This window comes from Microcaecilia unicolor, chromosome 8 (assembly GCF_901765095.1).
Source record: "Microcaecilia unicolor chromosome 8, aMicUni1.1, whole genome shotgun sequence".
Taxonomy (NCBI): domain Eukaryota; kingdom Metazoa; phylum Chordata; class Amphibia; order Gymnophiona; family Siphonopidae; genus Microcaecilia; species Microcaecilia unicolor.
In genome coordinates, this window is record NC_044038.1 from 143,583,878 (window position 1) to 143,600,649 (window position 16,772).

At 48.2% G+C, this 16,772-nt stretch overlaps 2 protein-coding genes across 5 annotated transcripts in view; one reads left to right on the top strand and one right to left on the bottom strand.

The window, feature by feature from the left end:
• The window catches only part of LOC115476275 (histidine--tRNA ligase, cytoplasmic-like), a 95,867-nt gene extending 84,453 nt beyond the window's left edge, over positions 1-11,414 (bottom strand). For 2 of the 3 annotated variants that reach the window (XM_030212562.1, XM_030212561.1), the window contains exon 1: positions 11,089-11,414. In XM_030212562.1, coding sequence (XP_030068422.1) covers positions 11,089-11,175 — 87 coding nt within the window. In that variant the 5' untranslated portion in view covers positions 11,176-11,414. The remainder of the gene's footprint in view (positions 1-11,088) is intronic. The other variant, XM_030212563.1, reaches the window with a different exon arrangement.
• A 62-nt stretch (positions 11,415-11,476) lies between these two features.
• ZMAT2 (zinc finger matrin-type 2) overlaps positions 11,477-16,772 on the top strand; it is a 52,634-nt gene continuing 47,338 nt past the window's right edge. Inside the window, exon 1 of one of the 2 annotated variants that reach the window (XM_030212685.1) lies at positions 11,477-11,545. In XM_030212685.1, the coding sequence (XP_030068545.1) occupies positions 11,528-11,545 (18 nt within the window). In that variant the 5' untranslated portion in view covers positions 11,477-11,527. The other variant, XM_030212686.1, reaches the window with a different exon arrangement.

Sequence of the window (16,772 nt, forward strand, 5' to 3'; positions counted from 1 at the left end):
ACCTGCTGGAGACAGAAAATACCGAGGAGCAGAAAGAGAGATATGCCTCAGCTCAGTTTTTGATTCTCTATCTCCACCTCCACCTGCAGGTTGATAGATACAACAATCCCACTGGTTCTGGAATAGTGGGAAGCTACATAAAGGAATAAGGGCTGGATCTACAGCTTAAGGCAGTGGTTCCCAAACCTGATCCTGGAGGCACCCCAGCTAGTCAGGTTTTCAGGATATCCACAATGAATATTCATGAGACAGATTTGCATGCAGTAGAGGCAGTGCACACAAATCTCTCTTAAATATTTATTGTGGATATCCTGAAAACCTGAGTGGCTGGGGTGCCTCCAGGACCAGGATTGGGAACTACTAGCTTAAGGTGTAAGTCAGGTTTAACAGGGTGATGTCAGCATGAAGCTCTGCAAGTGGTAGCACAGCAAGCCCTCAACTATCTCCACTTCAGAAAAGAACTGAAAACACATCTCTTCAGAAAGTTCTATGGTGAACTATAACAGACTCCCACTGCGCAACCGACATATGAATGTCTTCTAACTGCCCAAAATGCTTACACCTTCCACCAATCCTAACTGTCTCATATCTATGTAACCCAACCTACGCCATCTACTGACCTTACTGTCCCATTCCACCGATTCTAATGCATGTCTATGTAACCCAACCTACGCCATCCACTGATCTTAACTGACCCATTAATATGTAACTCAACCGACAACTGAATGTAAGCCACATTGAACTAAAACTTGTTTTTGGATAATTGTGGGATAAAAGAATAAATAAATAAAAATTAGATTTCACTCATGTTTATAATTTATGGAGAAGCTGTCGACTACGTCAAAAATTGATCTCTCCTCTGGAAAGGATTATTATGATTCTTAATTTTAAAAAAATTAAAGCTTAAATATTTCTAACTGATAGGGGTGCAGGTTTGGTTCTGCTGATAGTGGCAGTTCACACTGCACTGGTCCATTTTGCAGCAATCAAATATGATCAGATAGCAAAGACCCCTACCATACTCTTCACCAAATTGTTTTTCTAGAGCACTTTTTCTGTTTAATAAACTAAGTGTTATTAACCAGTACTATTTCATATTTATTTTTGTACATCAGTTTGAGATGTGAGTACGCCTGGCCTGGGCAATGAGGACCGGATTTAAAATTAAAAGAACTGAAATTCTAAAAACAAGTCCCTTCTATAGCTCTTTCTCAACTTTGCTGAAACTCTGTGAGTCTAGATTCTACTTGTACTATTACAGATATGCTTTACACATATACCTTCCACAAAGAAGTACAAACAACTAAAAATGGAAAGAGTATAACAGAGGATCCTACATAACAGAAAGTTTTCTTTTACATTTCTCCTACTCTTATTCAATTATATTGGTTACCAACTGAATATAAAATTCAATACAAAATTTTATTTCTGGTTTTTCAAGTCCAGACTAATCGTGTACCTATGGTGATATCCTCAAATTGCATCTACATCAACCATCCAGGTCTTTGTGATCTGCTTCCTCAAATTTGCTGGATGTTCTCTCCCTTTGATTAGTTCATTGGGAGGAATATAGAACCTCTACCTTTTATATTGGTAGATCAAAGTTTTATTTATTTATTTTGTTACATTTGTATCCCACATTATCCCACCTATTTGCAGGCTCAATGTGGCTTACATAGTACCGTAAAGGAATTCGCCAAGTCCGGTAGAGAAACAAATACAAGATGACATTGTGGTCAAATAAAGGTACATGTGTTTCAGGTACAATGGGAATTGAGGAGAGGAAAGGTTATATAGTGTCCATTATGAGCTTTGGTTTTGCTGTGTTGCAGAGTGTAGGTATTTATGTTGGTTCGTTGGGGTATGCCTTTTTGAACAGGTTGGTTTTTAATGATTTCCTGAACTTTAGGTGGTCGTAGGTTGTTTTCACAGCTTTTGGCAATGCATTCCATAGTTGTGTGCTTATATAGAAGAAGCTGGATGCATAGGTTGCTTTGTATTTAAGTCCTTTGCAGTTTGGGTAGTGGAGGTTTAGGTATGTTCGAGATGATCTGGTTATGTTTCTGACTGGTAGATCTATGAGGTCTGCCATGTATCCTGGGGCTTGGCTGTAGATAATTTTGTGGACCAGGGTGCAGATTTTGAAGATAATACGTTCTTTGATTGGAAACCAGTGCAATTTTTCTCGGAGGGGTTTGGCACTTTCAAATCACGATTTACCAAATATCAGCCTGGTTGCTGTGTTTTGAGCGGTCTGGAGTTTCTTTGTGAGTTGTTCTTTGCATCCCGCATAGATTCCGTTGCGGTAGTCTGCCTGGCTTAGTACCATTGATTGTATTAGGTTACGAAATATTTCCCTCGGGAAGAAAGGTTTTACGCGTGTAAGTTTCCACATTGAGTGCAACATTTTCTTTGTTGTGGAGTTCATTTGGCTGTTGAGTGTGAGGTTGCTGTCGGTTGTAACGCTGAGCATTTTCAGACTGTCTGAGATAGGGAGGAGGGTGTGTTCTGGGGTGATTAAGGTTGTGGGTTTGTATGTACTGTGTTGAGATGATAGGATGAGGCAGTGTGTTTTTCCAGTGTTCAGTTTCAGTTGAAAAGAGTTTGCCCATGAGTCCATGGAGTTTGATTTCGTTGGTGATTTCTGTTAGATCATGTCTGACGGGAATGTACATTGTGACATCGTCTGCGTAGATGAACGGGTTGAGGCCTTGCTTTGATAAGGACTTGGCCAGTGGGATCATCATTATGTTGAAAAGTGTTGGTGATAGTGGTGATCTTTGAGGCACTCCACAGCCTGCTTTCCAAGGTGGTGATATGTTTAAGTTTGATTTCACTTGGTATGTTCTGGTGGTTAGAAAACCCTTGATCCAACTAAGTATATTCCACCAATCCCGAACTAGTCTAAGAGTCTTAGTAGTATATTGTGGTTTACCATGTCGAATGCACTCGACATATCGAATTGGAGGAGAAGTATGCTTTTACCTGTAGCTATTTCCTGTTTGAATTTGGCCAGGAGAGTGACGAGCACAGTTTCGGTACTATGGAGGGGGCAAAATTCAGATTGTGATTCGTGTAGTACTAAGAACTTATCTATGTAGTCAGTAATCTGTTTGGTCACCATGCTCTCCATCAATTTGACTGCTAGTGGTAAAGATGCAACTGGGTGGTAGTTGGCGAGTTTGGTTGTTTTTCTCTTGGTATCTTTTGGGATTGGGGTGAGTAGGATGTTGCCATATTCCTCAGGGAAAAGACCTTGTTGGAGCATGTAGTTTAGGTGGTATGTGAAGTCTGTTATGAAGCGGTCGGGGGCGGATTTTAGTAGGTAGCTGGGGCAGGTATCCAGTTTGCAGTGGGTGCTGGAGAACCTTTTAATCGCCTGGGTGACTGTTTCGATGGTGAGGAGTGTGAAGTTTGACCAAGTTCAGTCAGCTGGGTATTCTCCAGGGTTTGGATCCAAACTATTGACAAAGTTTTCTGTATCAGTATTGTCCTGAGGTAGCGTTTTGCGTAGGTTTATACTTTTTTTCATTGAAGTATTTAGCGAGTTTGTCTGTGGATGGAATGTCTGTGTTGGTTGCAGTGACCGCTGTAGTGTCTAAGGTGAAATTAGGTCTTACCTGCTAATTTTCTTTCCTCTAGACCCTCCAGACCGGTCAAGACGCGTGGGTTATGTCCTCCTACCAGCAGAGGGAGACTGAGAAACACTGAGCTTTTGAATACTGTATATATAACCTGTGCAGTACATCCACTAGCCAGTATAACCCTGACAAAGCAGAGAAAACCAAAACACCAACTACAACTAACTACCCTGTACGTGGTCACTGCCAACTGGACACTTTCTTCATCTCTTTCATTGTGCCCTTTTTATTGTGTGTGCTTCCACAGGTGGACTCTCAAACACGGTCACACCTAACCAGACTCATAACAACAAAAGTCTGAAACCATAGAAATCACACTCAACAGCTGCCAAGATAGAACAACAGAAAGACCAGACTAAAACAAACCTCCTGGCCTAAAGTACAGACAGGGCGGGCCTTGACCGGTCTGGAGGGTCTAGAGGAAAGAAAATTAGCAGGTAAGACCTAATTTCACCTTCCTCCACGACCCTCCAGACCGGTCAAGACGCATGGGAAGTACCAAAGCAGTAACATCCTAAGGGCGGGATCCACGAAGGCCAGAGGTCAACACTGCAGCCCCAAAGCCTGCCTCGTCCTTGGCATGTACATCAATCCTGTAATGTTTAACAAACGAATGCAAAGACGACCAAACCGCCGCTCGACAAATATCTAACAGCGGAATCATACTACTCTCCGCCCAGGAGGTCGCCATTCCCCTGGTAGAATGAGCCGAAAATTCCTTAGGAACCACGCGACCCTTCAGCAAATATGCCGACGCAATTGACTCCTTCAACCATCTAGCTATAGTAGCTTTGGAAGCTGCCACGCCCTTTCTTGCACCACCATGGAGAACGAACAAGCGATCCGACAGTCTATAGTGCCGAGTTCTGGAAATGTAACAGCGCAAGACTCTTCGCACATCTAACTTGGCCAGTCGCCGCTGCTCCGCAACCCCCGCCAAATCACCCAAAACTGGCAAGGAAATAACTTGATTCACATGAAACTCTGACACCACCTTGGGCACAAAGGACGGCACCGGGCGCAACGAAACCTTCTCCTTGGAAAAGGACAAAAAGGGTTCTCTACAAGACAAAGCCTGAAGTTCCGACACCCGCCGGGCTGAAGTAATAGCCACCAAGAACACAGTCTTTAGGGACAGATCCTTATCCGAAACCAAGGGCTCAAACGGCGGTCTCACCAAAGCCTCCAGCACGAGATTCAAATCCCACGGAGGTACCATCCGCCCCCGTGGCGGACGCAGTAACTTAACACCCTTCAAAAACCGCACCACATCCGGACTAGAAGCTAACGACTTCCCCTGGATCTTCCCACGAAAACACGACAAAGCTGCCACCTGCACCTTCAAAGAAGACAGGGCCAGACCCCTGTCCATACCATCCTGCAAAAAATCCAAGACATCTGTTACCGACGCTTGAAAGGGAAGAACTTGTCTACCTACACACCAATGCTCAAATACTCTCCAGACCCGGACATACGCCAACGAAGTGGACTGCCTACGCGAACTCAACATCGTATCGATAACTCTGGACGAAAAACCTTTCTTCCTTAACCTGTGCCTCTCAAGAGCCAGGCCGTAAGCGAGAACCGATCCGGATCCGGCATAACTATCGGTCCCTGACACAACACCCCTGCCTCTGACAACGGCAGAGGATCCGCTACTGCCAACCGAACCAGATCTCCGTACCACGGCCGACGCGACCAATTCGGGGCTACCAAAATCACTTGACCGGGGTGCCGAGCAATGCACTGAATCACTCGACCGACCAACGGCCATGGCGGAAACACATACAGCAACTCCTGCGGCCAAGGCATCAGGAGCGCGTCTATGCCCTCCGTTCGAGGATCCCTCCGCCGACTGAAAAACCTCTGAACCTGAGAATTGTGGGCTGTTGCCATGAGATCCATCACGGGAAGTCCCCAGACCGACACAATGCGATTGAACACTGCCCGCTGAAGCGCCCATTCTCCTGGGTCCAGAGAATGCCTGCTTAGGTAGTCTGCCTCCACGTTGTCCACTCCAGCCACATGTGCCGCGGAGAGCGCTAGAAGATGAACCTCCGCCCATTGACACAACAGCGCCGCCTCCTCCGCGACCGCCTGACTCTTTGTGCCCCCCTGACGGTTGACATAAGCCACGGCGGTGGCGTTGTCGCAGAACACCCGGACTGCCTTCCGCACCAGCAGACTCTGAAACGCCAGCAGCGCCAGCCGAATGGCCCGAGTTTCCAAACGATTGATGGACCACTGAGCTTCTACCTGAGACCAACGACCTTGAGCTACCTGACCGAGACAATGAGCTCCCCAGCCCTGAAGACTGGCGTCTGTGACGAGGACCACCCACTGTGGAGCCTCCAACGGCATTCCCTTGTCCAGATTTCCTGGGTTTAGCCACCACCGGAGACTGAGGCGTGGGCTTATCGGCAGCTGAAGACACACGTCCAACCCCTGCGACAGGGGTGACCACCGACTGAGAAGAGCTGACTGCAACTGCCGCATATGCGCCCGGGCCCACGGAACTACTTCTATGGTGGCCGCCATCAACCCCAGAACTTGCAGATACTCCCGGGCCGTCGGAGCCGCCTCCGACAGGAACAGACGAATCTGATCCTGCAACTTGCGAATCCGAGGGCCCGGCAGGAAGACTCGACCGTTCCTGGTGTCGAAAAGCACCCCCAGATATTCCAGCGACTGTGATGGCACCAGGTGACTCTTGGCGAAGTTCACTACCCAGCCCAGAGACTGAAGAAACTGCACCACCCGAGCAGTAGACACCTCGCTCTCCGACTGGGACTTGGCCCGAATCAACCAATCGTCCAGGTACGGGTGTACCAGAATACCCTGCTTCCGCAAGGCCGCCGCCACTACAACCATGATCTTGGAAAATGTTCGAGGGGCCGTTGCTAATCCGAAAGGCAGAGCACAAAACTGAAAATGCTTTCCTAAAACCGCAAAGCGCAGAAATCGCTGATGAGCGGCCCGAATGGGAATGTGCAGATAAGCCTCCGTCAAATCCAAAGACGTGAGAAACTCCCCTTCCTGCACCGCGACAATGACCGACCTCAATGTCTCCATGCGAAAAGAGGGGACTCTTAGAGCTGCATTGACCGCCTTCAGATCTAGGATAGGCCGAAAGGCGTCCTCCTTCTTTGGGACCACAAAATAAATTGAATAGCAGCCCAAGCGACGCTGAGCGGGGGGAACAGGGACCACCGCCCCCAGACTGATCAAACGAGCCAGAGTGTCCCGTACCGCTTTTCGCTTGAGCCTCGAATGACAAAGAGACTCCAGAAACCTTTCGGGAGGCGAGCCGTCGAACTCCAGAGCGTATCCGTCTCGCACCACCTCGAGAACCCATTGATCCGCAGTGATTTGGACCCAGTCCTGGTAAAACAGACTCAGCCGAGCCCCTACCCGAACCAGAGCCTGGGCCCGCACACCTTCATTGCGAACTACGCCCCGACACCTGTCCTCCTGCGGGAAAATCACGCCCGCCGCGCCGATTGCCCCGAAAGGACTGAGTGCGCTGAAAGAACCGACCTCTAAAGGAGCCACTAGTCCTCCCGGGCCTATACCGGCGAGCCTCCTTAAACCGACCTCGGGAGGAAATACCCCTGGAAGCCGCCTTAGGACGAAAATCCGGAAGACGAGGGGCCTTGGCATCACTGAGTCCGCGCACCAACTTATCCAAATCCTCACCAAAAAGCATGGACCCCTTAAAAGGAAGCGAACAAAGCTTGGCTTTGGAAGCCGCATCTGCGACCCAACCTCGCAACCACAGTGCCCTACGTGCCCCCACCAGCATAGCCATATTCTTGGCCGAGGCACGGAGCAAATCATAAAGCGCATCCGACAAAAAGGACGATCCCATTTCCAATTTGGCTAATTCCTGTACCCCGGAGGTCCCAACCTCCACCGAATCATCAAGCAGCTTCTCGGCCCAGCGGAAACATGCCCCGCGCAACCAGCCCCCCACAAACCGAGGCCTGCAGGGCCAGGGCCGACAAATCGAAACTCCGCTTGAGGAAGGCCTCAAGCCTCCTATCCTGGGGATCCCGGAGAGCAGTCCCCCCGTCCACCGGAATAGCCGTGGCTTTTGTAACTGCTGTCACCACCGCATCTACTGTGGGTGCCTTAAAGGAATCTCTATCTTCCTGTGGGAGCGGATACAATCTAGACATTGCTTTAGACACTTTACAGGGAGAATCCGGCGAATGCCACTCTTGAAACACCATATCCCGGATGTCCTTATTCATGGGAAAAGACTTAGCCTGCCGCTGAATCCCCTTAACCAAGGGGTCCACCTGTCTAGCCTCCCCCGAAGACGCCTCCGGCTGCTCAAACTTAAGGGTAGAAGAGACCTGCTCAATGAGCTCCGCAAGCTCCTCCCTGTGAAAAATCCGCACTACGGAGGGGTCCTCCCCAGGGACCACCAACTCCGGATCCTGAGAACCCTCAAATCCCTCAGGGTCCCCTACATCACTAAAAGCACCTTCGGATCCTACAGGAGAGAATCCCTCCTCTTTGTCCCACTCAAAACGAGGCCTCTTAGGCACTGCCGCACTAGGCCCCTCCCCTAAAGGTGTGGGTCCTGCTTTCCAAGCTTGATAGAGGGTCCATACAAAATCCGGAGGAAAACAAACGCCTCCTGTACCCTCAGGCACCCCCTTCTGTACCGATCCGGGAGCAGCAGGGCCAAAAACAGCTGATTCCGCGGGACGCGCGGAATCCAAAATGGCGGACGTTCCCGCCAAAACTAAATTCGCCGAAATCGTCCCTGCCGATGCTCCTGCCGCCCCCGACACCCCCGCACTCGCTGGGACTTCCGCACTCAATACCGGGGGTGCCGCCATCGGCGAGGCCTGCTTCGGGTCGCCGCACAACCGGCACTGACCCCCCGGAGCTTCTACTCCTCGGCGCGAGCACGCGTGACAGCGAAGGAGTTTGCCTGCCATGACCCCGAAGCTCCCAACACGCTGTGCAAAGCGGCGCCAAAAGAAATCTCTCACTCACCGCTTCCCCAGCACAGGCACTCGCACTGCTCTCACTCGCTACTAACAGTGAACGAACCTGCCGTCCGTTCCTATGAAGGAAAAGCTTCAGATAGCTCTTAAAGAGACATCACCCAAATTTTTGGCAGCTGAGGAGTGAGGGGCTCTCAAGGCTACAATATTAGAAAAGCAGCCGAGGCACAAAGCTGCCAGAGTCTCCAAAGAGAGCAGCACAGGGGGAGGGACCTGAACACAGGTGTGACACCCCAGGGGGGAAAAACTGGGCCCCACCGGACCTAGGGCCCCGAAGCACTTAATTTTTTTTTTTTTTTTTAAACCACGTACAGGGAATAGTCAGAACACATTAAATTTGGCAATCAGAGAATAAATCCCCTAACCGTATAATCCAGCTACCTCATCGGACTATTGAAGACTGCACAGGCTGTCCATCTACCTCTGCTGAGACTGAGAAAATACTGGCTAGTGGATGTACTGCACAGGTTATATATACAGTATTCAAAAGCTCAGTGTTTCTCAGTCTCCCTCTGCTGGTAGGAGGACATAACCCACGCGTCTTGACCGGTCTGGAGGGTCGTGGAGGAATAGTGTGTTCACAAGTTGGTATAGTTTCTTCGTGTCTTTGTAGTCAGGCACTATTTTAGTTTTATAGTATGTTCTTTTGGTTTGTCTTATTGCGTATTTGTATTTTCTTTGTACCTGTTTCCATGCATTGAGTGTGTGGTCATCTTTTATTTTATTCCATGTTCATTCAAGTTTCCTGGATTGTGTTTTTAGATTTTTCAAATCATCGTTAAACCAAGGTATAGAGTTATGCTTATGTGTCTAGTATGCTTCTGCATCTTTTGTCCCATTCTGTGAGATAGTGTGTGGAATCCGTTTGGAATGCACTGTCCTCCTCTTTAAGGTCAATGAGAAACTCAGAGAACTTAAAAAGTCTTGGAGAATTGTTTTATTCAAGTGTGCTTTTGGTGAAAATTTGGATACTATGAGGCATATTTTCAAAGCACTTAGCCTTCCAAAGTTCCATAGGTTTCTATGGAACTTTGGAAGGCTAAGTGCTTTGAAAATATGCCTCTATGTGATCTTAAATATGTGACACTATTATAAGTAGTTTCTAATATTTTGGTATATCCTGTATGTTTTTATCTGTTCTCCACCAAGAACTGTAGATTGAACAAATTATAATTTTTAATAAAGGTCTGCAGTCACCTTAGGTGATTAGAGCATACACATGGCACCTGAAGTCAGTTTCACCTCCCCTAGTCCCTGCTACTCTGGACTGCATTATTTACTCTCCTCCTTGCCATACCAAGACAATTAGAAAGGAATTATCTGAAGCTTTAGCCCTTCCTCAGGAGAAACGTTTATATGGCACAGAGAATACCAACTATATTCAGGAATGACTAATGTAATAAATATAATATTAAATAAGTATGCTGAAAGTTTATTTCTTAAAAACTTGATATACTGCTTAACTTTGTTAAAACAAAATAAAAGTATGAAGGAGAACTTACAACTTTATTAGGGTAGTTCATAATATTGTGAAATGCATGGAAGCATGTGTAACACCCTCCCCCCCCCCCCCCCCCCCCGCCCCGCCACACACACACACACAGCCTGCTACCCTCCACTGACATTAAAACCTCAGGTAGAAAGCAGTGCTAACTCTTGTGGCTTTGACTGCTAATGAATGCAAGCATACAGACATATCCATTAGGATGCAAGAAAAGAGATTGCATAAGGAGAGGATGTCAAAAAACTACACAAAGACCCTGAGAAGTCATTGTGAATTCTGAGTATGTTTACTGCTAGTATAGTTTATTGTGTATGCAATTACAGGTAGGAACGTTTTTGTATTAGAGACAGAAAATCCAGAGGTTTTGTCAGGAGGTGACAGGCAAAGAAGGCAACTTTTGAAAGTTATTGGGTATGTTAAAAACAACACAATTACCCCTCTCTTGACACAGTGATTGAGTTTGCTTGATAGTGGAATGAAAATGTGGGTGGTTTACAATTAATTCCTCTTTCCTATTTGATTTTGTAGTTCCTTTCTCTTTTTCTTGTAGATTTTTGTAATTGTGCACCACTGAGATCTTACTGGCTAAGTGGTAAATCAATTTTAATAAACTAAACTATTCAAGCCCCTATGACAGGACCCCTATGAATAAGACTTCTTGGATCATAAAGAAGCAACCACGTACTGGGGGGAAAGACCTTGGTGAAAAAGCACTCACAAGTGGTTACCAATGCACTGTGAAGCATTCAATATTAGCAGAACCAAAACTGTATCCCCTATGAGGCAATTCTATAAAAAGGGTGCTTAGAATTATGTTCCAGTTTTGCATATCACTGGTGACAATAACTGACAGTGATGCGTGTATATGCACTAGGCACAATTCTGTATATATTTGAATAACATGGAGAGTCCAGCAACTCACCTGCCCCTGGAGGTGACGAGCTAAGGAACGCAAAGTGAGGTCAGCGCATCGCCAACCCCTTGCAGCTAGATTGTCTAGCACATGCATTGCTTCCTGCTTCCCCAGTAACCTTTACTTATGTCGGAATCATAACCTGGAAACCAACTGCACACTATCTTCAGCAGATGCAAGTCAGCGCTTCCCTTCCTTATCCTTAAGTCACTGACTCACTATATCTTAAGAGAAAAGGGCTCTGATTACATTCTTCCGTCCACCACCCAGCCTGAGCCAGCCCTGATCGCGTTCCATCTATTCCGGCCCGCACTCAATGATCATCTTCATCTCACTCTTCATCTCTATGGTTACTCTGACTCTCTCTATAGATTCTCTATGACCTCTGGGAGGACTTCTTGCTTTACGTCTGGTCTTTCCCGTTCCCTCCCTTCATTGAAGCTCCAAGATGGCGTCGGGTAGTGGGGTAAGTGTCGTGATTGCGGAGCTTAGGGTGGCGGTTGTTGGCTTGGAGATGGTGAGGCTTGTTTGTGGGAGTTACAGTGAGATTATCTGTAGTTTGGGATGTTGTTATGGGAGGGGGGGTTCTTTTGGAGACAGGTTTTGGGTTCTGGTTTCCTTCGGGTTTCGGGCCTGGGCTCTGTACCTGACTCCAGTAGGATTTATCTACTTGTTCTGTGACTAAGAGAGCAGACGAATGACTCGAACCCACTCCGCTTTGAGGTCCCTGGATCCCAGCGAGTCCGGGATTTGGGATCAAATCCCCGGCTTCGGATCTAGGAGCGTAGTTTTCGATTTGCTCACGTTAGCATGTGCAGAGGTGGAATGAGCCTAGAGGTGTTTTTCAGCTCTTGAAACTAAACCTGAAAGTTTCTCAGTCAAGTGTCTCGACAATTGTGATGTCTCTCTGTTAATAATTATAACTATTGCCCAGTGACTGTTGAGCGATCTGTGGACTCTGCCCTTTTAATTTCTCATCACTTCATAACGTTGTATGTTTACTGAAATCCAGAGAGTGGACTAACCAGAGGCTTGCAGTGTTAATGCTGAATATTCAAGGTGTTTAAAAAAATTAGGTCACCCATGGAATGAGGTAAATTTAGTAGATCAAAGTTGGGTAAGAATTGTGGCCTTGTGTATAAGGAGAGGGTCGTGATAGATCATAACTTAGTTTTGTTGATGTTGGACTTGTAAATTGGATTAGGGTTACCATTTTGTGTCCTCTGAAAAAGAGGACACATGTCACGCCCCCTACCCCGCCCCGCCTCATGCCCCGCCCCTGCCACACCCCCTTCAGGTCCAGGTTCCGCCCCTATTCCCCCCCCCCCCCCCGTCACATAGTCCCCTCCCCCCCATCACATACCCCCCCCTCACTTACTGTCTAGCCCTGGTGGTCTAGTAGCGTCTTCTCTTCGGGGCAGGAAAGAGCCCCCTCTTTCCTGCCCGGAGCGCTGCCTGCCCTTGCCTGCTGCATCCTCCTCGGTCTGGCTGGAGATTCAAAATGGCCACCGAGAGTTGAAGTGGCCTCGCGAGAGTTCAACTCTCGGCGGCCATTTTGAATCCCCAGCCAGACCGAGAAGGATGATAGACAGGGGAGGCAGCGCTCCGGGCAGAAAAGAGGGGGCTCTTTCCTGCCCCGAAGACGTCACTAGACCACCAGGGAACATGGTAAGGAAGGGGAGGGGACGGGAGACCACGCGCCGATCGCCCGCCCACACGCCCACCGCACGCACGCGCCTACCCGCGCCCACGTTTGTCCAGAAATCCGGACAAACGTGGGCGGGGGCAAAATCCGCCGGACGCCCCGGACATGCCCTCAAAAAGAGGACATGTCCGGGGAAATCCGGACGTATGGTAACCCTAAGTTGGATGCACTTTATGAAAGCACTAGCCGTTAAGCCCGTTAAAATGGGCGAGATTTGTAATTTTCACCTCCATGTCCAGCAAACCTCCTCTCTCCCCTTCCCTCCCCCCATGTCCAGCAGCCCTCCTGTATCCCCTGGCCTCTCCCCCCCCCCCTGTCCACCAACCATCCTCTCTCCCCTGCCCTCCCCCCATATCCAGCAACTCTCCTCTCTCCCCTGCCCTCCCCCCATGTCCAGCAACCCTCCTCTCTCCCCTGCCCTCCCCCATGTCCAGCAACCCTCCATCGATCCATGTCCAGCAACCCTGCGCTCTCCCCTGCTCTCCCTCCCCCATGTCCAGCAGCCCTCCTGTCTCCCCTGGCCTCACCCCATCCACCGACCATCCTCTCTCCTCTGCTGTCCCCCCATATCCAGCAACCCTCCTCTTTCCCTTGGCCTCCCCCCCCCCCCCCCCCGTCCACCTACCTTGCTCTCTCCCCTGCCTTCCCCCCATATCCAGCAACCCTCCTCTTTCCCTTGGCCTCCCCCCACCCTGCTCTCTCTTTTGCCCTCCCCCCATGTCCAGCAACCCTCCTCTCTGCCCTTCTCTGTCCCCATGTCCAGCAACTCTCCTCTCCCTCCTGCCCCCCCCCATGTCCAGCTACCCTCCTCGCCGCTACTCCCGCCCCCCTCCGTGCCGGGCCCCCTGCACTGACATGAGAGCGCCTCTCACCTCCGTGTGAAAGCGCTGCAGGCAGCAGCAGATCGCTCTGCTCCTCGCCGCTACTCCCTCCCCCCTCCGTGCCGGGCCCCCTGCACTGACATGAGAGCGCCTCTCACCTCCGTGTGAAAGTTGGGGATGGGGGGGAGGGTAGAGGTTGGTGCGCCGGCGATGTTCCTTTCTTTCGTCTCCAGGCTCTCCAGCGGCAGCAGCAGGCCGGCAGCATCCGTTTCCCTCTCTGTTACATAGTAACATAGTAGATGACGGCAGAAAAAGACCTGCATGGTCCATCCAGTCTGCCCAACAAGATAAACTCATATGTGTATACCTTACCTTGATTTGTACCTGCCTTTTTCAGGGCACAGACCGTACAAGTCTGCCCAGCAGTATTTCCCGCCTCCCAACCACCAGTCCCGCCTCCCATCACCGGCTCTGGCACAGACCGTATAAGTCTGCCCTCCACTATCCTCGCCTCCCAACCACCAATCTCTCTTCCCCCACCTGCTCCGCCACCCAATTTTGGCTAAGCTTCTGAGGATCCATTCCTACTGCACAGGATTCCTTTATGCATATCCCACGCATGTTTGAATTCCGTTACCGTTTTCATCTCCACCACCTCCCGCGGGAGGGCATTCCAAGCATCCACCACCCTCCGTGAAAAAATACTTCCTGACATCTTTTTTGAGTCTGCTCCCCTTCAATCTCATTTCATGTCCTCTCGTTCTACCGCCTTCCCATCTCCGGAAAATATTGTTTTGCGGATTAATACCTTTCAAATATTTGAATGTCTGTTTCATATCACCACTGTTTCTCCTTTCCTCCAGAGTATACGTGTTTAGTTCAGCAAGTCTCTCCTCATACGTCTTGTAACGCAAATCCCATACCATTCTCGTAGCTTTTCTTTGCACGCTTCCATTTTTTTAACATCCTTCGCAAGGTACGGCCTCCAAAACTGAACACAATACTCCAGGTGGGGCCTCACCAACGACTTGTACAGCGGCATCAACACTTCCTTTCTTCTGCTGATCACACCTCTCTCTATACAGCCTAGCAACCTTCTCATTACGGCCACCGCCTTGTCACACTGTTTCGTCGCCTTCAGATCCTCGGATAGGTATCACCCCAAGATCCCTCTCCCCCTCAGTACCTATCAGACTCTCACCGCCTAACACATAAGTCTCTCGTGGGTTTCTACTCCCTAAATGCATCACTTTGCATTTCTTCGCATTGAATTTTAATTGCCAAACCTTAGACCATTCTTCTAGCTTCCTCAGATCCCTTTTCATGCTTTCCACTCCCTCCCGGGTGTCCACTCTGTTGCAAATCTTAGTATGATCCGCAAATAGGCAAACTTTACCTTCTAACCCTTCGGCAATGTCACTCACAAATATATTGAACAGAATCGGCCCATCACCGATCCCTGAGGCACTCCACTACTCAACTTTCCCTCCTCCGAGCGAACTCCATTTACCACCACCCTCTGTCATCTGTCCGTCAACCAGTTCCTAATCCAGTTCACCACTTTGGGACCTATCTTCAGCCCATCGAGTTTATTTAAGAGCCTCCTGTGGGGAACCGTGTCAAAAGCTTTGCTAAAATCTAAGTAGATTACGTCTATAGCACGTCGCTGATTCAATTCTCCAGTTACCCAATCAAAGAATTCAATGAGATTCGTTTGGCACGATTTCCCTCTGGTAAAACCATGTTGTCTCGGATCTTGCAACTTGTTGGCTTCTAGGAAATTCACTAACCTTTCCTTCAGCATGGCTTCCATTACTTTTCCAATAACCGAAGTGAGGCTTACCGGCCTGTAGTTTCCAGCTTCTTCCCTATCACCACTTTTGTGAAGAGGTACCACCTCCGCCGTTCTCCAGTCCCTCGGAACCTCTCCCGTCTCCAAGGATTTATTAAACAAATCTTTAAGAGGACCTGCCAGAACCTCTCTGAGCTCCCTCAATATTCTGGGGTGGATCCCGTCCGGTCCCATGGCTTTGTCCACCTTTAGCTTTCCAAGTTGTTGATACACACTCTCTTCCGTGAACGGTGCTATATCCATTCCATTCTCAGGTGTACTTTTGCCAGTCCCTCGCGGTCCTTCTCCAGGATTTTCTTCAGTGAAAACAGAACAAAAGTATCTATTTAGCAAATTGGCTTTTTCTTCATCATTATCTACATAGCGGTTCGCTGTATCTTTTAGTCTCACAATTCCCTTTTTAGTTATTCTTCTTTCACTAATATACCTGAAGAAATTTTTGTCGCCCCTCCTTACATTTCTAGCCATTTGTTCTTCCGCCCTCTGACATCATCACGCCTTGACGTGAGGGTGGGACAGAGAGGGAAGTCTCTACTGCGCATTTGCGGGTGAGTCTGTCACTTGTCATTTATATGTTTGATAAGTTGCTGGCATCCTTTGTATTTGTATTTTCCTGTTTATTTACAATAGTAGATGAGGCTAGGTGTTCTAGCCGCATCCTTATCACAGCTGCTTTTAGAATGGTGAGAAAACCTTAGAAGTAACGGATAAGATTTGTTCAAATCATACACTGAGGGGGTCATTTTACTAAAGGTTAGTGTGCACCAATTGCCATAAGGCCCATAGGTATAAAATGGGACCTGATGCAGGTAGCACTTGCTAATGACCAGTGATAAGTAATTTAGAAGGGATCGGATGACATAAATCATTGCCATGTAGCTTGAATGGTTTGATGTTAACACAGGTGTACATTCTGTTAGGGTTGGTGATTATTACTAATTTAGTTGTATTATGCCTACACACAATCTGAAGCAAAGTTATGAAAATGCAATAGGTTTGTAGTTATGGTTCTCCCCCTGCTGCAACCCAAACTCGAAACTCTTGCCTTCAGATTGGGCTCAAATACTTCAATAGATTTTCTGCTGCTCTATTATTCCCCCATCATGTTATTTATTCCCCCATCATGTTATTTATTCATCCACATGATTGCTGCAGTTCATTAGCTTTCATTGCTTGGCTTCCAAACACCCTATTTGTAATTGGAGACCTTAGCATTCATTTAGATGACACCCAGGACACTATTTCCCTACCTTGGATAGACCATTCACTAGTTACTGTTTGAATTGATTGTTTGGTCCCAGATGATAACTCTTGT